This window comes from Vombatus ursinus, unplaced genomic scaffold (genome assembly GCF_900497805.2).
Source record: "Vombatus ursinus unplaced genomic scaffold, bare-nosed wombat genome assembly UNPS02009205.1, whole genome shotgun sequence".
Classification (NCBI taxonomy): domain Eukaryota; kingdom Metazoa; phylum Chordata; class Mammalia; order Diprotodontia; family Vombatidae; genus Vombatus; species Vombatus ursinus.
In genome coordinates, this window is record NW_020948983.1 from 33,759,121 (window position 1) to 33,783,941 (window position 24,821).

General features: G+C 39.8%; 1 protein-coding gene across 2 annotated transcripts in view; it reads right to left on the bottom strand.

The window, feature by feature from the left end:
- Positions 1-6,146: 6,146 nt before the first annotated feature.
- Positions 6,147-24,821, bottom strand: part of AKAP13 (A-kinase anchoring protein 13) — a 123,020-nt gene continuing 104,345 nt past the window's right edge. For both annotated transcript variants that reach the window (XM_027851554.1, XM_027851555.1), the window contains 9 exons: positions 24,680-24,762; positions 23,497-23,691; positions 22,540-22,704; positions 20,213-20,286; positions 19,663-19,707; positions 17,487-17,537; positions 16,118-16,567; positions 12,886-13,219; positions 6,147-11,934 (listed from right to left, as the gene is read on the bottom strand). In XM_027851554.1, coding sequence (XP_027707355.1) covers positions 11,885-11,934; positions 12,886-13,219; positions 16,118-16,567; positions 17,487-17,537; positions 19,663-19,707; positions 20,213-20,286; positions 22,540-22,704; positions 23,497-23,691; positions 24,680-24,762 — 1,447 coding nt within the window. In that variant the 3' untranslated portion in view covers positions 6,147-11,884. The remainder of the gene's footprint in view (positions 11,935-12,885; positions 13,220-16,117; positions 16,568-17,486; positions 17,538-19,662; positions 19,708-20,212; positions 20,287-22,539; positions 22,705-23,496; positions 23,692-24,679; positions 24,763-24,821) is intronic.

The window sequence follows — 24,821 nt, forward strand, 5'->3', positions numbered from 1 at the left end:
ACTGTCCAGAAGGGTTACAAGGGCTGTCAACACGGTCTAAAATCATAGTCCTCTCAATTGAGTATCTTGGGGGAAAGCCACCCTGGCTCTATCCTGTACGCCTTTGCTTGAAGTCACTGCAATTGACTACTGCCTTTGGAGACCAGTTTGAAAATTCCCACACTATCAGGCCACTCTAGGCAAACTTTCCCAAGGCAATGGGACGTTGTTATTGCTATCTGTCCCTTAAAAATTTCTGTTTTTCTCAAATTATAGACTTTGGCAACTTTCGTTGTTTTTTTCAATGTTGACAAACAATCCAAATACAGTCTCATTTCTGCTCCTATGGGCAGAATAATTGCGGAAATGCATCGAAGGGAACACCCCTAATTTGTAGATGACACAGTAATACATGGCAGCTAGGTGTCGGAGTGGATAGAGTGCTGGCCCTGGAGTTGGGAAGACTCAATTCCTGAGTTCAAATCTGGCATCAGACACTTACTAGCTGTGTGATCCTGGGTAAGTCACTTAACCCTGTTTACCAGTTTCCTCATCTGTAAAGTAAGTTGGAGAAGGAAATGACCAACCACTCCAATATCTTTGCCAAGAAAATCCCAAATGAAGTCACGAAGAATTGGACACAACTGAATGTCAAAAATAGTAATACATGCAAGAAAGCCTGATGTCCAGAAAACCAGAATAGAGAAGGGACCTTATCATTCTGTCAGCAAGGACAGGCCTGAATCCTTGAGATCCATTGACAAGAGAAGCAGCTGGAGTTCATGGGTAAGGGAGTCAGTTGTAAGCTCAGTGCAAACCTGAAAACTTACGGGGTTGGAAGGCAGAGTATAAAAGGAGATATCTGCTACAGGCTTGGGTTCTGACATCTGGAACTAAAAGATAGGGAATCTGACTCAAGAAGGGTTGGGTGAAAAGCAGCCTTTCAAAATCAAATCTATTTTGGCTACAGATAAATGTTTTGCATTCCTTTATATCTTATACATCAGGCTGGGAGAGTTTCAAGGGAAGCCATAAAGAAAGAGAAATTAAAAAGAGCAAGGATAGTAAGAAATAGTAAAAGACAGACAACTATCCAGAGGGGCCAAATGGGACAATGAGTCACTCTTGCTAGAGTCAATACAGGGATAGTCAATCGGAGAAGGAAATGCTTAGGAGCACTTCACTCTTTCTGCTAATCTCACTCCTCTCCCAATTGGCACCAGTTTCCCCCAAGGGGGTTCTGGTCATTTCAGCAGGGAAGATACTTATTTCTGAGGCCTGGCCCTGAGAAGTAGCGGCTTCCAGGTACACAGCTGGGATGGAAAGTATCATTGATGGGAGGGACCATCCTTAATGCTCAGGACTTTCTGTCCCACTAGTGATGGGGGGAAAGGTATGTCAGCATCCAGAAGGGGGAGGCTTAGGGAGGTTATCCTAGCACCCTAAGAATTCCTAAGTGAGATTTAGGCATAACCAGATGTAAAAGTCAATCAGTAATCATTTACTAAGGGCTTACTAAGTGCCAGGTACCATGTAAAGCTCTGGGGATTCAAAGAAACTCAGAAATAAAACAACAGTACCCTCCCCCAAGGAGCTTACATACTAAATGGGGAGACAAAAGTGAATGAAAAGGTACATTCACAATACATACAGAGTGGAAGGGAAGATAACCTTAAAATGGAAGGCATCATTTCAGTCATGTAAGAAATCAGAGATTTCAGGGAGCAGAGGTTAGGAGGAAAAGTATTCTAAGAATAGCGGACAACTAGTGCCAGGCAAAGAGACAGGAGATGAAGTGTCCTGTTCCAGCAATAGCAAGCACGCCTGGAATTTTACCAGCATCACTGTACCAAAGTGTAGGAAGTGTAAAAAAAGACAAAAAACTTTACTTACTGCTTATTATACTGAAGTGTAAGAAGATTGTAAAGGTAGTAAAGGACCAGTTGTGAAGATCTTTAAATACCAAAAGACTTTTTATTTGATTCTAGAGGCAACAGGGAGTTTATCTAATAGTGGATGACATGATCTGACTTGTTTTAGGTTAGTACCTTTGGCAGCTGTGTGAAGGCTGGATTAAAATGGAAAGACTTGAGGCAGGGAAATCAACTGGAAGGCTGTTTGCAATAGTTCAGGAAAGGTGATGAAGACTTGAACTAGGCAGGCGGCCATCTTCTGGAGATGTATAGGGGATGGTTTCAGAAAATACTGAGGAGATTCCTGTGAATTGATGCAGAGTGAAGTGAGCAGAACTAGAATGGTTTAGACATTAACTCAAGACAAACAAGTCTGAAAGACTTTAGAACTCTAATTAATGCAATGACCAATCACTATTCTAAAGGACCCATGATGAATCATGCTAGCCACTTTGATTGAGAGATGGAATGACAGTACATATTGGAACACATTTTTTTGGACATGGCCAATGCAGGAATTTGTTTTGACTATGTATATGTATTACAAGGACTGTTATTGTTGCTTGCTGTTTTTTTTCAATGGTAGGGGTAGGGGAGGTGGGAGAGAAAGTAGATTTTGGTTCATTAAAAAAAATTTAATGAAAAAAAGATGTACACAAGAGATTCGAAGTTTGAAGTGACAAAGTCATTTCACCTGGCTGGAGTGGGTCCCATTGGTTATGCTTGGTTATCTTTTCCATTCAATTCAAGAAGCTATTAATTGGTAAGCATTTATTAGGCATTGATGTTTCAGGCAAGGTGCTAGATGCTGACACAGCTCAAAACAGAACAATCCCAGCTTACATTTGAATGGAGAAGATGAAAAGTAAACGAGCACTTATTAAATACTAGGGACTGTGGGTAATAAAAGTGAAACAATCCTTGCTTTCCAGGAGTTTGTATTCTACTGGGAAGAAGCTTGTATACAGGCATCAAGGCAAAATATACACAAGATAGTTTTTGTTTGGGGGAGTTGGAACACTAAAGATTAGAGGCATCTAAAAAGGCCTAATGTAGAAGGTGAAACTTAAACTTTGAGCCGTGAAGGGAGCCAGGGAGTCCAAAAGGCCAACAGTGAGGAAAAAGAACATGGGGGTCAGCCTATGCAAAGGTGTGGAGGGAGGAGACTGAATGCCATGTGTGAGCAAGAATAAGTAGTCCAGTTTAGCTGGAACAAAGGATAAGGTGACATTAGGCCAGAAAGGTAGGCTAGAGCCAGATTGTGAGATCCTTTTAAATGACAAACCTAGGAGCCTGTATTTCATCTCAGGGGCAACAGAGAGTGACAGAAGCTTCCTGAGAATGGGATTAACCTACCTATGCAACGGGAATCCTACCAGTATTGTAGGAATCTCAATTTGGCAGCTCTATGGAGAATGAATTGGAGAGGAGAGGAAGACGGTACAGATAAGGAGTTCAGTTAGGAGGTTATTGCAGTAATAGTTGAGGTGAAAGGTGATGGATACAAGTGCACTGTGTACTAGGGTGGTGGCTAGGAGATGTTGTGAAGGTAGAATAGACAAGGCTTGCCAACTGACTGGAAGTACGGCACGAGAGAGAGTGAAGAGTAGATGTTAGCTCTAAGGTCGGCCAACCTGGATGATTGGAAGGGTGATGGTGCCGGACAGAAACAGGCAAGTTAGGAAAAGGGGCGGGTTTCAGCAGAAAGAGAATGAGTTCCATTTTGCATACCTTGGTTCCCTCTGGGGAAGCCCAATCCCATGGCATCTGTAGCCTCTGTTGTCTTTTATGGAAAAGTTACTGACTCTTATTTCACTCTTCCCAAGACCTTCTGTGCAAAATGGGAACCATTACAGGATTTTTTTGTGAGGCCCCATGCTGCCTAAGGTATCTGACACTATTTCAGGCCTAGTGGAGATTATCATTTAGAAAGAAGTATAGCGGACCCTGTCTCCAGACTTGGAGCCTAGGCGCCAATCTCAATTAATAGAGCAACACAGGATACCAAAGAACTAATATTATCCAGGCATCCCAAGTCTACAGAAATATTTTAAAAAGCTTAGCTGGGGAGATAAGCAACTGCCCTAGGAAAAGTTGGGGAGAGGGGAGAGGAAATGCAAAAGAAGTTAAAAGGCAGACCTGGAATCAAACTAATACATCAGGAAGAACAATCTTAGGATGATGAGACACATAGACCTTCAGCTGATTCTCCCAAGGGGCTCTCTCAGGTCCCTAACCTAGGACAAATTCAGATGTTTCCTTGGAAAGATGCCTCACCAGGCGCCAGGAGGAGGAGCAACAGCCCAAATTCTAGCCAGTTTCTATTTATAGCTCTGTTGAGCAAGGAATTAATATATGAAAGGGGCAGAGAGGCCAGAACTTGGGCCTCAGAGAAAGAGGCCAAAGCCTGTAACTTAGACACAAAGCAGCAGCAGCAGCAGCAGCAGCTGAAGATTGGAGAATGGAGCCAGGCAGTGCGAGACCAAACTAGGGCAGAGGGTATAGGAGCAAAAGGGATTAGCCAGGTTGCCTGTGAATGGTGCCATGCTCCTTCTTCCCAAGGCCATTTTCTTATTCCCTAATGTATATGACAATTGCCCCAGTAGAATCCTCTTGTTCCTAAATGTGAGGGATTATACAGACATGCTTTTGCAGGTGGCTACAGTAGTTAAATCACTGGTTTCCAGGAAGCCTGGTCTCCCCAGATGTTAGAGCCTTTTCCTCTAAAGCAGGGGTTCTTAACATGGGATCCACAGACCCCTTGGAGATAGATTTCAGGGAGTATCTGTGAACTTGGATAGGAAAACAAAATTACAACTTTATTTCATCAACTTCTAACTGAAATTTAGAATTTCCTTCAATTATTTAAAGACATTATTTTGAAAAGGAGCTGAATCAGGAGTCTGGAGAGTAGAGCTATGTTCCCAGTGCTGCCATTTAATCATGTGACCATAGGCAAGTCATTTCACTCATTAACCTTTCTGGGGCTTGGAGTCTGTCTGCTCAATGATGGGGTTGGAGATTATTTTTAAGGTCTCTTCTAGCTCTGAAATATGATTCTAGGTATCTGCACGTGAATGCTATATCTAAACACTGGGAACGAGAAAACTAGCAGATTAGAATGAGAACCCGGTGTCATGTGGGCAAGAGAAACGATGCTATGTTTTCTACCTCAGCAGGCTTTTCAGCAGATATTCAGGACTCTGTGGAGCCACAAGAAAACAAGATTTTCTTTCCCCCTAAAAAAATAATTTTGAATAATGCTGATAGGAAAACAAAATCTTACCGAGGCTAGGAGTTTTTAAAAAGGACTGACTTCAAGACTTTTAAAATTGTGTTATTACTTTGTATTCAAATGCATAGTATTTTATTCAGACATTAAAACATATTTGTGATCTTGATTCAGGAGCTCCCTCTAACAATACCAAAGGCCATATACCATCCACCCTTGTTCCTTCTTTGGACCTCTTGTCCATCCTTGAATTCCCCTAAGTTTGTCACAGGGAGTTTGCTGGAGATTACTCAGTTACTGGTGGAGCACTCTGACTATCTACCTGTCAGTTCTCATTCTTGAAATGTGACAAAAGCCCATCTTCTCAAAAATAAAAACTTTAGGTCTGATAAAAAAAATTGGCCAAAGGTTTAAAAAAGATAACCAAAAAACTCTTCGGAGCGTCTGTGAAGTGTGAGCCTAACTGTAGTACTGTGGACCCTGCAGCCAGGATGTGCATTTCTGGCTTCAGAGATCTGGAGACAATCCCCTTTGTAAGCCTGTGCTCAGTGGCCAGAACCCTACTTGTGGCTCTCTTTTTTTCAGTTCTAGAGGTGGTCCACATTTTACTGAATGGAGGCATACTAGTGAAGGTCCTCCATCATGACAGGCTGAGGAGAGAGGCCATGAGATCAGATCTGGACTGCCTCTCTCTCATCCTAGCACAGGGGTTCTTAACCTAAGATCTGTGAACTTCAAAACAAATGGTAATATCACTGATTTCCTTTGTAATCCTAAGTATTTCATTTTAGGCATTTAAAAATACCATTTCAAGAAGGTTTCACTATACAGTAAGAGGAGTCCAATGACACAAAATAGGTTGTTAAGAAGCCCTGTTGGGGGAGAGGGGAGTATGGAGCAGGGTTTGTGGGGACTTGCCATCCCTTAGGAAATTCTAGGTTTTTGAACTGCAAGAGACCTCCTCCTTTCCCTTCCCACACCTATTCCCCTCTCCCCAATAAGCAAGATTCACCAGCAACAAGTAGACTCAAAAGAAAATTTTTATTTATTTATTTTTGAGGTGGGGGAGAGGGAACTTTACAAGAGTTTTTAAGCTGATAACTAGAAAGGAAGATAAATAAAAGCTTGTTACAAAGTCAGTGTGCTGAGGCAAACTCCCAGAAGACACACTGGAAAAAAAAACCCAAAAACTTTACATTTTTTACCACTTTTACTTTACAATAATTACAAATTAACATACAGCGAGTGGGCTTTAACCCCCCCCCTTTTTTTAATAGAATCTAGCAAGGTAAATGCTTATACAAGCATTACAAAAAATAAACTGAAAGCAGAGGTATGAGGTGTATTACAGCTACTCTCTTGAACATTCTGTGGTGTATGCTAGTGCACTCCATATCAGTAAGAGAAAACAGGAAACCACAAGGCTAAACTTTAACCACAGACAAACTGAACTGGACATATCCCTTTGTCAGTGCTTTATAACCACCATTACATAGTTTAAAAAAAGGCAGAGAATAGTGGAAGTCATTACCACATAGCATCTTGGTATGGTGCACCCACCTATTACCACATAGCGCCTACCTATAACAAAAAGAAGATTAAAATTGGGCCCAAGAGCTAGGAATGGAAGAATTTTACGCATGTTTAAGGTATAAATCGATGTAGGTGTTGGGCCTCTCTCTAGACAGCCACAAGTGGAAGATAATGGAAAATGCATTTTATGGGATGGTTTTCAGTATTCACTTTTCTATAGAAGGCTTCTAATTTTTCTACAGCTAGAGAGGTTATCAGCCAGTTCAGTTTGCCTGTCCTTAAACTTAGCTACTTTGATGGGAAAAAAAAGAATCATGGCCTGTTCTAGCAAGTGAAATAAGATCAGCACTTGGAAAAGTGTTTTGTTTTGTTTTGTTTTTTTAAATTTAAAGGCAGCATATTAAGTTATTTTTTTTTTAAATTTTATAAATCTGGTCAGCAGGTGGCAGATTCCAGAGCTCTGGTTAACTAGGAATGTTATGCCACATTACAAAACAAAAACAAAAACAAAAACCCTGAAACAAACACCTTATTATCCTTTCCATGTACAAACAGGAATCAGAGCAAATGTGCAGCCTTTGAAATAACTCATTGAGAAATGGTGTATTTTATCAAATTCTACAACAGATACCAAAATGGCCCTGCTAATTAAGGAAACCTCATACCTCCCTCACTTACTATCACCCAACATCTTCCTTTATGTCAAAATAGTCTAATTTGAATGATTATTTCTGTGTTTCCAGATTTCAAGGACTCCTAAGATTTAGGAGGTCAGGACCATACAGACTGCAAACTGTTTCACACTGGCACAGTGTATGGAATTTTGCCTTGGTGAAAATCTCTTTTTGAGAAGGTGGCTTCTTGCTACATAGGAATACAGAAACATTACTGAAGCTCACTAGAGAATAAAACAATTCTTAGAGTTTCTCCTTTCTCCAACCATTTGGTCCCCTCCTGTCATCTTTCCACCATGTGCTCTGCAGTATTATGGCTAGGTCTGGACTTACCGCCTTCCTCTACTAAGAAAAGCAAAGTGTTTGGGGGATTCAAGACAGTTTTTTGGGGGCCTAAGTGCCCTGTTCTCAATCTGACTGCCTTTCTCTTTATTCACTTGTTTGATAGTTTCTGCTCTAACACACACTACATATCCTTGGGAGGCAAGAGTAAGAATCAGAGGGGCTATAATCTAAAAGGAGACAGATACAAAGTACTTGTACATAGGCAATAATACCAGGAGCAAAGAAAGTGTTCCCAGATCATTAGTCTTAACTCGTTTGATGGGGCACTGATTTAATTTCAATAACAAATAAGAAATACCAGGCCTTTATACCTCTCTTTAATACTACACTGAACTCCTGAAAAGGATCATGGATTGGGGGCCGGGGGGTGGGTGGGTGGAGGAAGGACAGTTATCAAAGGGATAACTTGTCAGTGGTATTACCCCGAGACATGGAAGACAAAAGGTATATAGTTTACCTCTTCTTTCCTTTGGACTCAAACAGTGAATGGTTTTTTGAGAATGATTCTGTCCCCACAAGCTCACCTAGGGGGCAGAGAGGGGTAAAAGTGTTGGCAAATGTTGAATTGTCTGCAGCATTTCTGGCTTTGGCAGTTTCTAACCTCAATTTCAAAGAAAAAGGATTTATACAAATTTGATTGTCTCATAATCAAGCTACTGACAAGAGATTTTAAAGTGCATATGGCAGTATAAACTGTGATAAAAATTACCGAGATGATAATTTAATGTTTAACTGAAGGTGAAACCTGATTCCATGAAATCCACTTGATTCTGGAAAACTAGGCACTATTATCTGTAAGGTCTCTACCCCAAATACTCTGATAATCTGCTAACCAATCCCCCTTCGGCATCTTTGCTTTGTCCTGGCAGGGAAGTATATCATCCTATACCAGGGGCAAGGAAAACTGTAGAACCCAAAAACCCAGTCACCATAAAAACTAAACCTTGTCACAGTACAGAAAGCCAGATGGGGTCAGTCCAACTTCTCTCCATTTTTTAGAACCAGGATCAGATCTCAAGGTGAATTTCACACCAAGTAAAGAGCATAAGCAGCAAGTTAATTCCCTAAGCTTAGAGTGAAACCACTGAGAGTTCCATTTCAAAGGGGCTAAGAGCTGACCAAGGCACACAGAAGTGGACCCTCTGGAAAAGTGGACTTCCCTTAACACAGCAATTGTAATCATGCGTGAAGCTGGGTAGCTCTGGGTAAAGTGCAGGGAGACTGCCTACCTGTGTCCTGGTTCTGAACCTATCTAATAAGAACCAAATCAGTGGTTTTAAGGAAAAAAAAAAAAGTCCCCATTTCCTAAATGAAAGAAATAAACAAAATATTACAACTTGATGGGGACTTTCAAATCAAACTAAATCCAATTGTGCAGCAATGTATAATTATTTAAATGTGTTTCTGTTTAGAACAGCCCATTTGAGAAGAGAAATTTGATCAGTACTAACACTTTTTCTGTTTTAAACCCAGATCTGCCTTGAGGAGTATGGTGGGGGGGGGGGAAGAGGCGTACGGACAGCTTACTACTATACACACTTTGATACAGAGGAGCTATAGAAATGTCAATTTCATTTCAATATTGCACATATTGTAGTTGTATTTACATTGGGGCTGAAGCCGCCCAGCTGAGAACTGAGTTTTTTCCACTCTTCTGTCCTTCTAAGACCATGCTATCCTATTTATGGGAGATCAAGACACTGTAAGGCATGGGATGCTAAGTAAGCGGCTGGACCCATTTAGCTAGCATGAAAAAAAAAAGTTCTGTAATAGTGGATTTGATAAGGGTTACTTTGTTTCCACTTTGTAGGGGCTCAAAGTCTCTCCTCAACAAATACTCTTTAATCTAAGGGTGCATGGGGAATGAAGTACTCTGCTTTCTGTATTTTTGTTTTGGCGAATTCTTGCTGAAGATTCACAGAACAGATTTGATTTTACATCCCTGTGTCAGAAAGGTAGGAAAGCACAAGAAGTCAAAGGGAATAAATAGAGCTAAGAGGTGGCAAGTTTCTTGAACTGTTAACCCAAGAAACAAGATAGTCCCTTTTCTCTGTCAAGAAATGAAGAAGGGAGAGATGGGAAGGGAGAAAGAAAGGAGTATGATTCTTTCCTTTTCCCTCTTCATTTTCATCTTCAGAGTTACTCGGCCTTAAAGGCAGCCCCAGGTGAAAGATTTACTCATTTTAAGTAGCACACTGAGGAGTGAGAAGTGGTATCATCTCACTTTTTGCATTAGTGAGACAGAGTTCTAACCATTGGGATAATATGTATATCCTTAAAAAAAATAAAATAAATAAAACTAAACTAAAATTTTTTTAAACCAGACTTCTTTCAAAAAAACAGAAAGATAAATATCTCCAATCTGCAAGGCCAGCTTGCAATTCATTAACAAGCACCAAGTAATAGTTTTGTTTAAAAAAGAAAAAGAAAAAAAAAGTATTTTCAAAGCCCCCATGCTCCTGAGGGGAAATGGGTGTCAAGGACCTCACTTGAAGAACAGAATATTTTGCAGTCCGCCTATACTGGGGGGACCACATACTGTATGTGGAGCCTTCAAAGGCTACTGTTGTGGTTGATTTGAAGGGGAAAAAAAAAAGAAAAAAAAACAGCCAATGAACTGTTCTCCACAGAACAGTTAGCGGGAAAGCTTCAAGCAATCACAAATCAAAACATAGTGGGGGGAATAAAAAAAAGCAGCAGATATGATTACTTGCTCCAAAACAGTAAGGAGACAATAGCCATTCAGTTGTCCTCTACTTTCTTTTCCTTCTTTCTTTTTTATTCTCAAGAATTCAAAATCTGCTAAGGTCTCCTGAAGAATTCTGTGAAACACCGAATTCGGAAACTGTTTTTTTTCTTCTTTTTCTGTCAGCCCCTTTCTTATCTTTATTCATGAAATGCCAATACATGGGCTCACAAACGCCAATGTGCCTGTCCTCACTCCCTGAGCCGGAGCCCTCTGGTAGCCAGCTGATACTCGTGGCATGGGGCTGGGAGATGAATATACACAGCTGGACCAAAGTACAGGTGGTGCCTATCTTTGATGCTAATACACTTCACTGGAAAAGTCAGGCTTAGAGAGCAAGGGAGTGGCTGCTGATTTTGAATGCTGCCAAGACACTCATTATACTCTTTTAGAGCAAAGGACTGTCATCCAGTCCAGTTATACTTATTAGGATCGGAAACATTAATTACTTCACATGGAAGGTTCGCAGGAATAGTTCCAGGAGATGTCAACCAGATTTGAATAATCAGTGACAAACAAACAAATGTCTTCTTGCTCAGAAAATTAAAGCTGACACGGGATGTGTTCCCTTGGTAGGTGATAACTCTACATGCCATCTGTGCAGACAAACATTTTGGAAAGCCAACTGATGAGTTTTCATTTTTCTAAGCCTCTCTGGAATATAAGGATAGAGGTGAATAACATCCTTTGGGGATCCCAACAAACCATCAATATCCAGATGCTGCACAATACACCCAATTACAAATATAAGGCTTTCTTTCCCTCTCTTTTCATACCATAGTCAGACTTCCCTCCTAAAATGAAGAAATAAAGGCAAAACAGGAAGGAAGGGTGCAAGAAATGGGGAGAAAGGGCAACCAAAGGGTGAGATATTTAATATCTACATGCTACCTGATAATCATCAGGTATCTTCCTTTTGGGCTGAGCTAAGCTAACCCAACTTCTCTCTACATGCTATGCACAACTTACAGATATATGTACATACACATGAAATCCATACATGTGTACATACATACAGGTCACACTGCAAGGACTGAATGGCATGCTGTTTTTCAGCTGTCATCCCCAGATAAAACAAATTTAGAGGCATGTATGTTTTCATACTTTTAACATCCAAGGAAGGGTTTTGTCACCTGGTAAAACCCTCCTACACACACTCCCGCTGGTGACAGGTGTTTACATCCTGAGCGGGAGTACCACCCATCCCCTCCATCCTTAAGTCCTTGGTATTCACAAGTCACGGCCAAAGCAGACTGGATCCCCTCCCTGCCCCAATACTCAATTTAATTATTTCCATCAAATCCAGGATCCAGGAGAGCACTGTCATGTGTTTCTTAACAACAAAGAGAAGGAAAGTTCCCATGGTGTAAAGCCCACGTGCCAGCAGTGGAGAAGGCAGAGCTGGTGATGATGGGGTCAGATTCCAATAGTTTCTATCTTGGTAGAACAAAAAATTCAACCATCAGCAGAAGATCTCTTCACCTTCTGCTGGTGCTTCAGGTGAATGGCCATCTGGAAAAAGGGCACCCAGAAGAAAAGGAAAATTAATTGAAAGGGAAAAGGAGAAAACAATATGAAAATTTGTTTCTATTCATCACTACACTAAAATGTCTTATTAATACAAGTATCTGAACATATAGTTAATTTTGTATTTTTTAAAAAAATAAGAAGTACACACTTGTATTACCTATCACCCCTTTCCTACTTAATAAATATAGTTCCTGGAAAAAGTCTTACTGGGGACTTTTCTCTGGTCTAATGCAGTTTCTCACAAATATCCTTTACCACTTACTACTTCTTAATTTTTTTGAAAACTAGGGTGTGTGTGTGGTGGATGCATATGTGTGTGTGTATGTGTATGTGTGTGTGTGTGTGTGTGTGTATACATATACATATATGAAAACCAAAAGACATTAGCAACACACAAAGTATGAAGAATAAAAATTATCCAGGCATTCCCTTCTCTCCTCAGCTGTCTTCCCCCAACAAAGGAGAAGAGAATTCCTCTTTTTAGGACCTCTGGAGCAGAACTGTCCTTCTTTTTGACCCCTCTCCCCCACCAGTATTTACTATATGTACCATACATTTTGGAACTTTATTATATTGTCCGTTGAATTGCTGTACGTACGTATGTATGTATATATGTAATTCTTATCTCTCCAACTAGACTCTAAGGCCCCTGAGGGTAAATACAGTGCACTCTGCTTTTGGATCTCCTACACTTTGGGGCACACACAGCAGATGCTCAGAAACTCTTGCAGAATTTAAACACCCAGCTGAGATCTCCAATGACCTCTGAGTTTAGGAGACCAGGTTATGGACTTGGAGGACAGTATAACAATAGAAAGCAAACTGTGTCTCCTCTGCTCCCTTCCTCTGATTCAACCAATCAAAAAAGAAAAGTCAAGGAGAGATTTCTACTATCAAAAAGACTCAGGGAGTTTTGGGTTTTTTTGGACTTACCACCTGGCTGAGAATGGCCTCCCTTGCTCTTCTTCTTCTTCTCCTTCTTTTCCTTTGGCTTTGCTAAACCGAAGAGGCGTGTGGAGGCAGAGGTGGAGACCGGGACTTGGCTCTGCCCCTCTGATACTTTACTTGCCTGGCTGGTGGAACTGAGTAAGTGGAACGGACCTTTGTCTTTGTGTGTCCGGGAGATGCTGTTTCTCTTGGGGGATATAGAAAGTTCTGAGTCCAAAGACCCTGACTGTGATATGGAAGATGCTGTTAGCTGGGAAGGCTCTTCAGGGTTGTGGAAGAAGGCTGGGATCCGCATCAATTTACTGTGTTGATGTGAAACCTGCACACGGCAAAATAATAATTATTTTTATTAATTTATTTGATTTATCAACAATCATTTCCATAAACTTTTGAGTTTTAAATTTTTCTCCCCCTCCCTCCCCAAGATGGGTGCAATCTTATATAGGCTATACATATACATTCCTATTAAACATATTTTCACATTAGTGAAATAATAATATTTTTAAACTAACATCTGTCTAAGATAATCTTGGTACAGGGACTTCAAGAAAAATTGACAAAGCCTCACATTAAGTTGACCTAAAAACGGAGTTTTATTGATAGTATATTAATAGTGGGTTCATGCATAAAAGAAACTCCCAGTAACACAACTCCATCTACCAATGAAGCAGCTGGTGGCACAATGGATAAGACACCAGGCCCAGAGTCAGGAAAACCTGAGTTCAAATCTGGCCTCAGATAACTCATCTGTAAAATGGGGATAATAATAGCCTCTACCTCCTAGGGTTGTCATGAGGATCCAACTGCTTGGCACATATTAATAAGTACTATATAACGTTAGCAATTATTTTTATTTACACAGTTTTGCAACTTAAAGAGTTTTGTGGAGCACTTGGAGGTTATGTGATTTACTCAGGAACACAGAGATAGTACATTTCATAGTCAGGACTTGAACCCAGGGCTTCCTGACTACAAGGTCAGTTTTCCATCCATTATATGCCACACTGCTTTTTAGTGAAATACTTTCTCATACAAAAAGGATAAGCATAATCCCCAAATCCCCACTCTGGACTGCTTTTGGGAAATAAGGCCAGACATATGCATTGCTAATGCCTAGTCAAACAGCTTGGCTCAGGTTACTGCCTGGTTCCAGGTGGACCACAAATGTAAGGGAGCTGGTAGAGTTTTACACTGAAACTGGTAAAGGGAGTTGGATGTCCCACGCTAGGGTGAAGACATCATCACTGCCTTTGATTTTTCCCATTACAAGGTCAGATAAACCCAAACATAGGGGTTGGTATAGAATTCCTTTGGAGTTGAGGGACCTTCATCAGTGAATGTGGCTTAAACTGTGTGATCCTCCTTTGGGGGAAGGGGCTGATCTAAGTCACCTGCATCACTACCTATGAAGTGCTTGTTAGCCACATGATTAAAAGAAAATCACAAAACAGAGCTAATATAAGCCACATTTATCCACTCCCATCTATCCGCTCCTCCATTAATCTTTGTGAAAAGGTTAGAAGTCCATTGTTATTATCCATAACAATGATGTACATTTAAGGCTAGTTGAACAAACAGTCTGGCTTACTTGTTTAGGCAAGGCACTAACTTGTGCCCAGGCAAGTAAAACAATTTAATTTCATGGTGAAAGGTGGTAGGTTGTCAATCTGAAAACCAATTTACAGACAAGGCTGTAGATAAATAAAAAGAACAGGAAGGCTCATTGCCTGGGTAGTAGCATCAGTCAAGAGTGCCCAGGGTATGGTCTAGAATTTAATCTCCTGCCTATAGTTTTCTTAGTATTAAGGGTAACGCTAGGGGTTTTTTGGGTTTGTTTTAACTGATGGTGGCAAAAAGAATGCAAATACATAAAATACATTTAATTTGTACCTTCTCTGTTGCCACTAGAATTCTCCTTGATATAATATTAATCATGGAATTAGGGTTAAGGTAGAGTTGCAAAACATAACAAAGAAAACAATGTGGAAAGGTTCCATGACCCCAAAACATTTGGGAAACCCCTATACTTAGCCACAATGGCTTTTTTTTTAAAGAGCCATTTACTGGTTTGTGTTTTCTAATGTATTTGGAGGCCAGAACCATTAGTCAAACCAAATGGCCACATGAAATTGGATCTAACATACCTGTAAAACCTGCAAATGAATGTGCTCTCCTCAGTCCCTACATGGACCACAAAGAGAAGGTTCTAGGACAATTTAGGGACAATTTCAGAAGAACAAACCTTTGGTGGAGACCAAAGTTTTTAAATAATTAGAAACCTTTCTACCAACACAACAAAGACAGAAAAGAGGATCGAACTGGTTTGTTAATGGCCAGTTAGTAGCAAAGCATGGGTGAGAATCAAGGAAATGTAGTTTTTTTCCTATTCTACCTTCCCACATCAATATGCATATTCCTGCTCACTCCTCCTTCCTAAAACAAACCTTAGCCTATTTCTGGGTCACCCAGTCACTTTAACAATTTTATATCATTCATACTCATGATACAACTGTAATTTATGTGTTTCTGTGTATCTTCTCTTCCCCACTGGGTGATATGCTACACAAAGGATAAGGAGCATGTCTTATTTCCTCTGTAGTTCTTTTACTTAGTAGAGTTCCTGGAACATGATGAGATCCAGAAATAATATGAACTAATTTTTTAAAAAAACTTGCCATACTTAAATGAAAGTTTTGTTGATGGTTTTTATTTTTATGGTCCCTTTCCAATAAATCCTCTCCCCCAACTCCCCTCTTCTAATAAAAACCAACTAATAGAGTGACCACGCAACAGTTTATGTGACATTTGCCATCCATAATCCTGCCCCTCTCCAGTGAGAAGAAGGAAGGGTGTTTTATCAACTGGTCTCTGGAAACAAGTTTGCTATAACCTCAGTTTTGGCAGAAATGTTGCTGCTACTTTAGACTGAGCTGATGTCTGGTAAGGAGGCATAAAACAAAATGGAAACCCTTCTTTATGCAGAAGTAAAACTTATTAGATTCCCAATCATTCCTTACAACAACAAAAATGGTCTATGATGTCATGATTTTAAAAAAAAAAGGAAAGAAACTCTTCATTTTAATTGATTTCTTTCTGTGAATTGCAAATGCTTTTCAAAATCAAGACTGTAGATTTCATATAGCGCCTATCCAAGAAGAGAAAAGGAAGACTTAGTTAGTTCTGGTGCTTTCAGCAGCTAAGGGGAATTCTGGATCACCTGATCAGCATCATGCTCTGCCTGCCTTTGGGTTAATCTCTCCGTCTCTCTCTTCACTCGCTCTTGTTCCCTCTCGAGCTGCTTCTGGGCAGCTCGGAGTCGCTCCAGGTCAGACTGATATGCTGCTTTCTTCTGTTGGAGCTCTTCTCGATCCTTGTCCAGATCCAGCTGCCCCCTCTGGACTTTCTCCTCCCACTGGGTCAGCCGCATTTCCCGTTCCATCAGTTCTTTCTCTCGGGCCTCCCATTCTTTCTCCCGCCTGCGTTTCTCCTCCAGGTGCTGAGCCTGTTGCTTCTGCAGATTGGCCAAATCCTGTCGCTGCTTTTCTAGGCTCCTCTGCTTTTCTTGCTCAATCAGAGAGCTCGGTCTGGAGGAGCCCCGGGTTATTGCCCTCTCACTGAGCATCAACTTTTGGTCCTCAATGTAGCTATCCTGCTGTAACACCACACCCTGAAGGGAGAGGGAGAAAAATGAAATTATCCTGATTCGATGTCATGGTTTATCTGGTCTTCAGTTTTTTGTTGCCCACCTACCCATTACATCCATCCCTTTCAGTGGCTGCCTGTTAAGACTATATATTATAAATTCCCAAATTGGTATTAAGTTGGCACTGTGAATTTTCTTTCCATGCCATCACCTTTGGCAATAATTGTATGGGTGTATGTATGCCTTGCTGGGACAGGGAATTCATAGGGAGCACCAAACCATGCTAAAGAACAAACTTGTGCCCTAATGAAGATGATTCACTAGCACCTTCACGAAAATGAAGAAGAATGAAATTATTCTGTTATCTTGTTAAATCTGTCATGAACTGGTTCAGGTCACAGACATTATTTGGGGGTAGGAATTAGTAGTAACAGAAGACCAGAGTGAATGGAAACCCTAGTTTTTTGTTTTTTGTTTTTTTCCATCTGTGTTTACACTCTTAGAGGCAGCATTTAATAGTGCCTATTTTAGAGGAACCCCCCCCCCACAATGTTAATGTGTAAAAATAGACACAAGGCATACATATAGCATATATCAATTTAAAGATAACATCAGGTAATTTCCAGGCTGAAATTAATATCTAATTTCCATCATTAAACGTAGGTTTCTATCACATAGACTTTTACGAATGTCACCCCAGAGTGTCCATAGCTTCCCAGTGAGGGTATATTTTTCATTATAGTTGATTTATTTTCTTCCACTCTTTTTTGCCATTTGATGATGCTTGGTCTTCAGCACCATTTTCCAGGTAATTAACACTACTTCACCTGTCTCAAAAAGCTCCTAAACTGAGTAAGTTGTAAGCAAGCAAAAAACTCAACCCTAAAACAAAACTGCAAAGCAATTAATAATAGATGGGATGAACTGTAAGTAAGGTACCTACCTGCAGAGCACTAAGAAGTTCATGTAGATGAACAATACTCTGGATAACTTGCTGCAGGGAAGACAAACAAAAATCAGAAACACTGACTTTAAGAGTTTCCCAGATCTCAGAATTCACTGTAATACTGTGGTTATTTAATGAGAAAACCATGTCTTTAAAACACCGTACAGTGCCTCTGTATTCGTGAAATCTCCTCAGTTCTGGAACATACTTTCCATCTTTTATTTGACTTTACAACAGTTACTTGTGGGTGACTAATTTCTCCTAGTTCAAATCATTTTATAATAGTCAGTTCTACTATCATGTGTATTTCAAAAAATGTGAATTTATTTTAACACAATTGATATATTAGGGCACATTTTGAGCATAACATGATTCTGAGGTTGCACTGCTCAACTTCTTCCTTCAGAACCATCACAATAAGTCACAAGTTACATCTTTTCTGACACCACTTCTAAAAGCAAATTTCAGGTCCTTTTCAAGGTAAAGGACTATATTTATTGTATATCTTCTTGTGTAGTAAGACCTGTGAGTGAAGACAGACTGGCTGACATCCCCTCACCCTTCCATGGTCCCAAGTTGTTGCTGCCTGCCAAATTTGCTTGTGTAGCTCAAAGGGTGGGCCAGGCAGCAGCTTGGTCATTATTTATTGTAGTATTTATGTATTATTTTTTTTTACTGGTTAACATGTATCAAACTGTGCTGTTTTTATTAGATTCTTATCTTTTTTTTTTAAATGTGGCACTCACAAAGTTTTTGAGAATTGTTCCCTATAAACTCTATGGTTTTTACTGCACCATTTTGCATAGAGAGATACTTCCTGGGAATGCCCTGTTACAGTAGAACTTCCTGTATATAGCTTGCTCCTTAATTGCCCAGTAAACATATCCTGTATTTCTGTGTCTTATCTCAGTTGTATCAAACGAGGGTAAGAAGGCAGGCTGAAGAGAAGTTCTGTCTCTAGCGGTCAGTCCCTCAGGTAGTGAGTATAAGTGACCTATGTAACTCCAAGGTTCATTTCATTTTGAACTAAAATATTTATGAGGGTTCCTCCTTCAGGCCACCATAGTTTTTATATCTTTGTAGAGTTAAGCAATCACCTACAGCATTACTTACTGAGGAAAAGTCCATTTTTAAAAAATGGGGTTCACAAAATAAAAAAACTCATCAAGTATTCAAGTATGACATACGAACTTGAAACACACAGGATACTCCTTAAAAACAAGCATATTCATGAGATGTACTGAGAAGAGCACTGGATTTATAGAGAGCAGATCTGAATTGGAATTCCAGCTCTGCCATTTAATTTGTTGTGACTTTGGGTAAGTCAAATAATCTCTACGCTTTAGTTCCTTCATCTGTACAAATGAAGAAGCTGAACTGGGTGCTCTCCAAAGTTCTCCTCTGCACCCCTCCCCAGCTCTAAATCCTATAAAATACATCTCTTAATATTATTCTGCTTCTCTCGAAGAGTCAAATATTTATATGGAAAAATCAAGTCTGTAGAGTAAAAACACCTGCAAGGACTTCCATTGCCCTGAAGGATGGAGAGAGCTTGGATCTTAAGAGACTGTGATTAACCACGATGAAAAGGAATAGTATCCAAATGAGAAATCTTACCTGAGAGAAAATGGGGCTGCTTCATATTTTAAAATATATGATTAATGAAAAAGGAGCACTAAAATAACTCTTCCTTACTTTCCCCTTCCCCCCTTTCAACATACACACAAAACCTAAACTTGTTTTTTTTTTTTTGGTAGGATAAAAAGTTTAATTTGATTCAAACTCTCAGCATCTCAGATTTTCATAAATAGCAGGTTTGTGATCTAGCCTTTGGTCTGAGGAAAAAAACATTAAGTAAACTTGATATCACTGTTACTTAAAAAGATCTAATAATAAATAACTGGCCTCTCTAGAACAGAGCTACTGTTTTTCAGTTTGGCTTCACGCTAGATGCCAATGGGGTATTGCTGGGATTCTAGGCTGAAGACAGAGAAGGGGTTGGTACAAAAAAGGTAAAGTAAAATTAATTTATAGAAAGACAACTTACATGCTACAAATTTAAGAATTATAGCCGATAATGTGTATTTATACATGGTAAAGAAAACAAATGATTTTTTTTTACGTAACAAACAAAAAAAATGTATCCTAAAAAAAAAAATCAGAACATCCTTACCTCACTGTTTCTTTTCAACACAAATACCACATTAGCATTTCCACCCTATAAAAATATAAGGAAACAGAACAAAATGTACTTTTTCAATGAAGAGAAAAGTTAAAAAAATCATAATCACCACATTTTAAGGCTAATCAGACGACAACTTTCTATTTTACTTTTGGCAAAGAGAAAATTACTGTTGTCTCTGTATGTGGAAAATACTTTCTATTTAGAAGAAAATCTGGTATCACATTGAGGTCGAACTGAAACTGATCTGCAATACTGAGAAGTGAGGGCTGCCACAGAAGATTTTAAATGTGCCTCTTCTTGATACACAGGTTCCCGAGAAAAAACATAGGGCTTGGCATGGCTATCATTTGTGCCAAAACAGAAAAATGAGGTGACCAATAAAATTATTTAAAAGTTGGGAGTAGTCAAAATGCTTATATTCTAAATGCATTTTACTCTTAAAAAAGGATTACTATTATGGTAAAATAACCTTTTCAAAACCCATCATTTCAAGGGGCAAAAGTCAAGGAAGAAATATAGTTTCATTACAGCGGAATACCTTTTTTAGACCACTGTCTGATTCTGTCCTCCGAAGATCTTGGCCATCATCTCCATCTTCCTTTTCACCACCACCTTAATAAATAAAGTAAAATTACTGACAAGGGAAATGAACTTGCCAATCCACGATAGGATGCAGAACATATCATAATAGAACTTTATTGGTAACACATAAGGTAAATCGTTTAATGAAAGGTGGTCAGTTTTAACCTTATTCTTCCTGAAGCCAATAAACTGGAAGAAAGAATGAAATTGGGAAATATATAAAAATATTAGCTCTTCCCCTCTAGCCTCTTCTAGGCAGGAGACTTCCAGGAAAATCCCTTTTATCCTGGTAAATCCTTTTATCCTGTCAGGTAGGACCCTGACAAGAGGTACTAATTACAGTTAGGGGTGGAGAGAGGGCAAGGGAAAGAAAATAGTTTTTTTAAACTTAAGAAACCTTCTTAGATGTAAATATAATTCCCAAATATTCATGGTTCTCTCATCAGGCTGGAGTCTGAGCCTTACTGTCCCCTCTGTTATTCTTTAACTTAATATTTTAAAATGAGGCATCTCCTTCACTAATAAGCGTGCCATTTTATTTAGAAATATGAGAAGGTACAATTCCCCCAAAGGTACATACCCCTCAAGGTATCAAAAATCATGTTGGCTTTAGCATACTTTGCAAATGACGAGATGTGAAGTACTGATGTAGGTAGGCAGACTACTTCCTCTTTGATAGGTTTATGGCTTGAATCAAATCAATGATGTTGCCTATATATTTTTGCTCATAGGAACAAAAAAAAAGGAAGCCTCTCAGGAGAGAGGAGTCCCAACAATATCCAGGAGTTGGCAAACACTTCCACCACATGCATCTTTGCAGTATTCCTAAAACCCAATCAATGGCTCTGTCATTATCTACTCTGAGTAAACACATCTTTCTCCCAAAGCCATAGATGATAGGGATGAGGTGAATTGGAAAGCATGTATCTTTTTGAGGTCAAGACAGTAATGTGATTGCTGCAAGTTGAAGAGAAGCAGGGAGGTGGAAGAGGTAGAAGGCAGGGGAGAGAGAGGGAGAGAGAAGAAGGGAGAGAGAAAAAGAGAAAGGAGAGAGAGGAGAGAGAGAGAGAGAAAGAGAGAAATGGGTCAGGACAAAGTAAGGGAACAGGTTTCATATACTAATCTCTGTCATCTAATCTGCATAAAATTCAGATGCTGCAGATTTTAATTTATCCTTAAGACCAAGACAAAAAGTGTGAGGGGAAGACACCACACAGAAATGAAAACCCACTTACTCCAAAGGACACATATGGGGATAAGTCCATATGCACAGACACACATGTATACTCTATGGCTCTCTCCAGCATACACATGTACATACACACGGGCAGTCCCCAACTTATGAGCAGGTCGTGTTCCAAAATTTTCATATGTAATTCAGCTGTTTAGAACTCAGAACACATTTTCCAACAGAAACAATGTTGAAGATTGTGGTCGGTTTCCCAGGCTTGCACACAAAATCCTACTTAACCCATAATGTAGCTAAACTATAGTGCTAATATAGTACTAGCCTGAATTCTGGGTCCTGGGAGCAGAGGGCCATGACAGTGCGTTAGGAGGAGAAGTGTTTCCTCCCCCTTTCTTGGGTACAGGACTGGCCCTAGGCAAAATTTTGAAATAGGCGAAGTTTGTTTTTGGCACCCTTCCATCTCCCTTTCTATATACCCTCTCCCATCTCTTAAATGTCCCTCTCTCCTCAGGCTCCCAATGTTCAAATGCTGCCTTAAGGCTCCCACTGGGGAATTTCCCCACCTCCCCAGGTCTGCCCCACAAAGCAGTCTATTGCTCAAAACTTTCTACCTTCCTTCTTCCCCTAATCGTAACTTCTACTCCTTCAGTGTTAACTAAGTAGGAACTAGAAAGAAAACAGCTAGATCAAACTAATTTATGCTAATATGCGAGTAAATGACCACCCCATCCCTCCTACTCAGAAATTTGTTCACCCAAATAAATATCTTTAATTGACAGAATTTCCACTTCTTGTAGTAAAGAAAAATGAAAGACTATACAAGGCACTTTGTGGTGGAAAGGTCACCCATTCTGCCTAGAAGACAGTACTACATCAGTAACTGCTTTTCACCTTTTTCTACTTCTGTGTTCTGGGTAGTGTAGGATATTCTTTACAAGCATCAAGACTTTTGTTCCCCTGTCACTAATAATAGGGGGTCCAGTCATGGGAAGGGAGCTATGGATGCAGAATAGGGCCCATTCCAACTGGTATGAATTAGGTGTGTACCAGGTGGGGGACTGCCTGTATAGGAACACAAATTCAAACACACCTACCTTTTGAGGCATTCATCTGGTGGCTGTCAAACCCTCCAAAGGTTTCTGCTCTCCGAGGTAAAGAAACTGGGCCAACTATTCCTCCTTCTTGCTCCAAGGTGCTGCTGACGGACTGTCCAAGTGTGCCCCCAAGGCTGCCACTCACCAGGCCTTGTAGCATCTCCACTAAAAAATGAAAAAGGACATGATAAATTTCATCACTAGTAGAGAAGAAAGTAAAACCATGGTAACTATTGGAGACAAGGGGCATAAAGAAGGGTCTAAAAGAGGGGGATAAGCAGACTATTCTTCGGCTCACACTTGGACAATCTGATGAACATGTTATTCCTATCTCCACACCTTTTCCATCCTCCACAACTAAATGCACTCCCTTTGCAATTCTACCTCTTAGAATTGCTTGTTTCCTTTCAGACTCAGTTCAAATGCTACCTCTGCATCATGATTCTAAACCTGGGGTCTACAGATAGATTGGTGGAGAGATTTCAGGGGTAGATGAACTTGGATGAGAAAGAATAACATCTTCATTTTTAATAACTTCTAACTGAAACTTAGCATTTCCTTCAATTATGAATTTAAGTAATAAACCAGATAAGTATTAGACTTTACCAGACTAACAAGGGGTTCCATGACACAAAGTTAAGAGCTCTTGCTCTATATAAAGTCTGCTAGCATTCTCCCTACCAAAATCACTTTCTATTTTGCAAATACATATATACATGCATATATACATATATGTATACATACACATATTTATGTATTTGTATACATATCTATCTGTTGATACATATGGTATCTGGCGCAGAGTACGTACCTAAAAAATACTTAGAGACTGATCTCTGGCTTAATTTATATATAACCTAAGGAATTTGTGATGGAGTACAGAACATAACATAAGCCATGTAAGTCAATGCCAGAGAGAAAGAAGGGAGGGAGAGAGAAAGAGTGTCAGTTACCTACCCTCATTTATTGCACTTTTCATGATGGGCCCTCCTTTGGGAACCTCTTCAGTGTTGGACCTGAACAGTACCCTGGAGCCATGAGTTGGTGAACTGTCTTCTGATAAAGGCGTACTGCAGTCTGTCATATCTCGGAAAATCATCTCCTTTTCCTCCAACAGAGTTAAGATCTGCTGATCTTTCTGTTGGAGTTGCTCTGAAGAATGGACAAAGAGACCAATTCTGAGTAAAACCCATATTTTGAAAACTGAAGTTTATTTGAGGTGTGAGTGCCACCTGGTGGTACTTTATGAAAAAGGACTGGACTAGTCAGGAACCTTAACCTATTCTTGAGCAACCAGGTCATCTTCAGTTACATGAACTTGTCAAGGTGGGAAGTCCATCCAGGCAGGTAACGTAAGACCTCCCAATTTTTCTTACATAAGCATAAGTCTTTGATATGGCCTTAGACAAAAACAGATACATTGCATAGGACTTTACTATTTATATATTTATTGGTTTTTTACATCTCTTATTTTCTGATTAAAATAGGATGGTTTTGTCTAAAACATGTCTACGTGGGGATTGTCATAAATAGTGCTTGGATCTTTTGACTCTGTACCCAATTTCCATCTTAAGCATCTTTCAAAGTTACTCAGGACACTGAGTACCAATGAATAACCCTAGAACTGGCAGTAAAATACAAGTGATTTTAACAGGACTCTTACTCCCCCAAAAGCTGGCTCATTCTGGGTCTCCTGTGAGCCACCAATCTTGGCTAAGCTCTCCATGACCTAAAAACCAAGACACTGACCATGGCACCAAATCCTACTACTGGCACTACGTGGACGGTGGTGTTTTCTGAATTTTTTGCTTCCCTTTCTTAGATCCTATTTGGGTATCTCTAATCCAGTTCCCTTTTCCATCACCTCTCTATCAACAACAAGCAATGTAGTGACCCTGTCAGACAGAGAATACCAGCCCATTGCTGGCATAGTTCTTCAAAAGCCTTTCTTAATGTTTAAATATCATGTGGTCTCCATCCTGATCTCCCTGTTTACTAACTAAATACACATCTCCTCACATTTAACTGCTGGCTGGGACATTACAGGCCAGTGACTGAACAATTGATAACTTCAGGCATCTCATGCCTTCAGAAGCCACACAGGACAAATGGTGGTCTTGACCTCTCTAAATAGCTTTACCTTTTAATTCTCGGGCTTTCGCATCCAACAATTTCTTTTCTTCCTCATTTTCACTGGGGATTCCTTCATCTTCATCTCTGTTCCTTTTAAAACAACAACATGATCATAAGCATATGGTATCAGTTACCCTGGTTACTGCCGA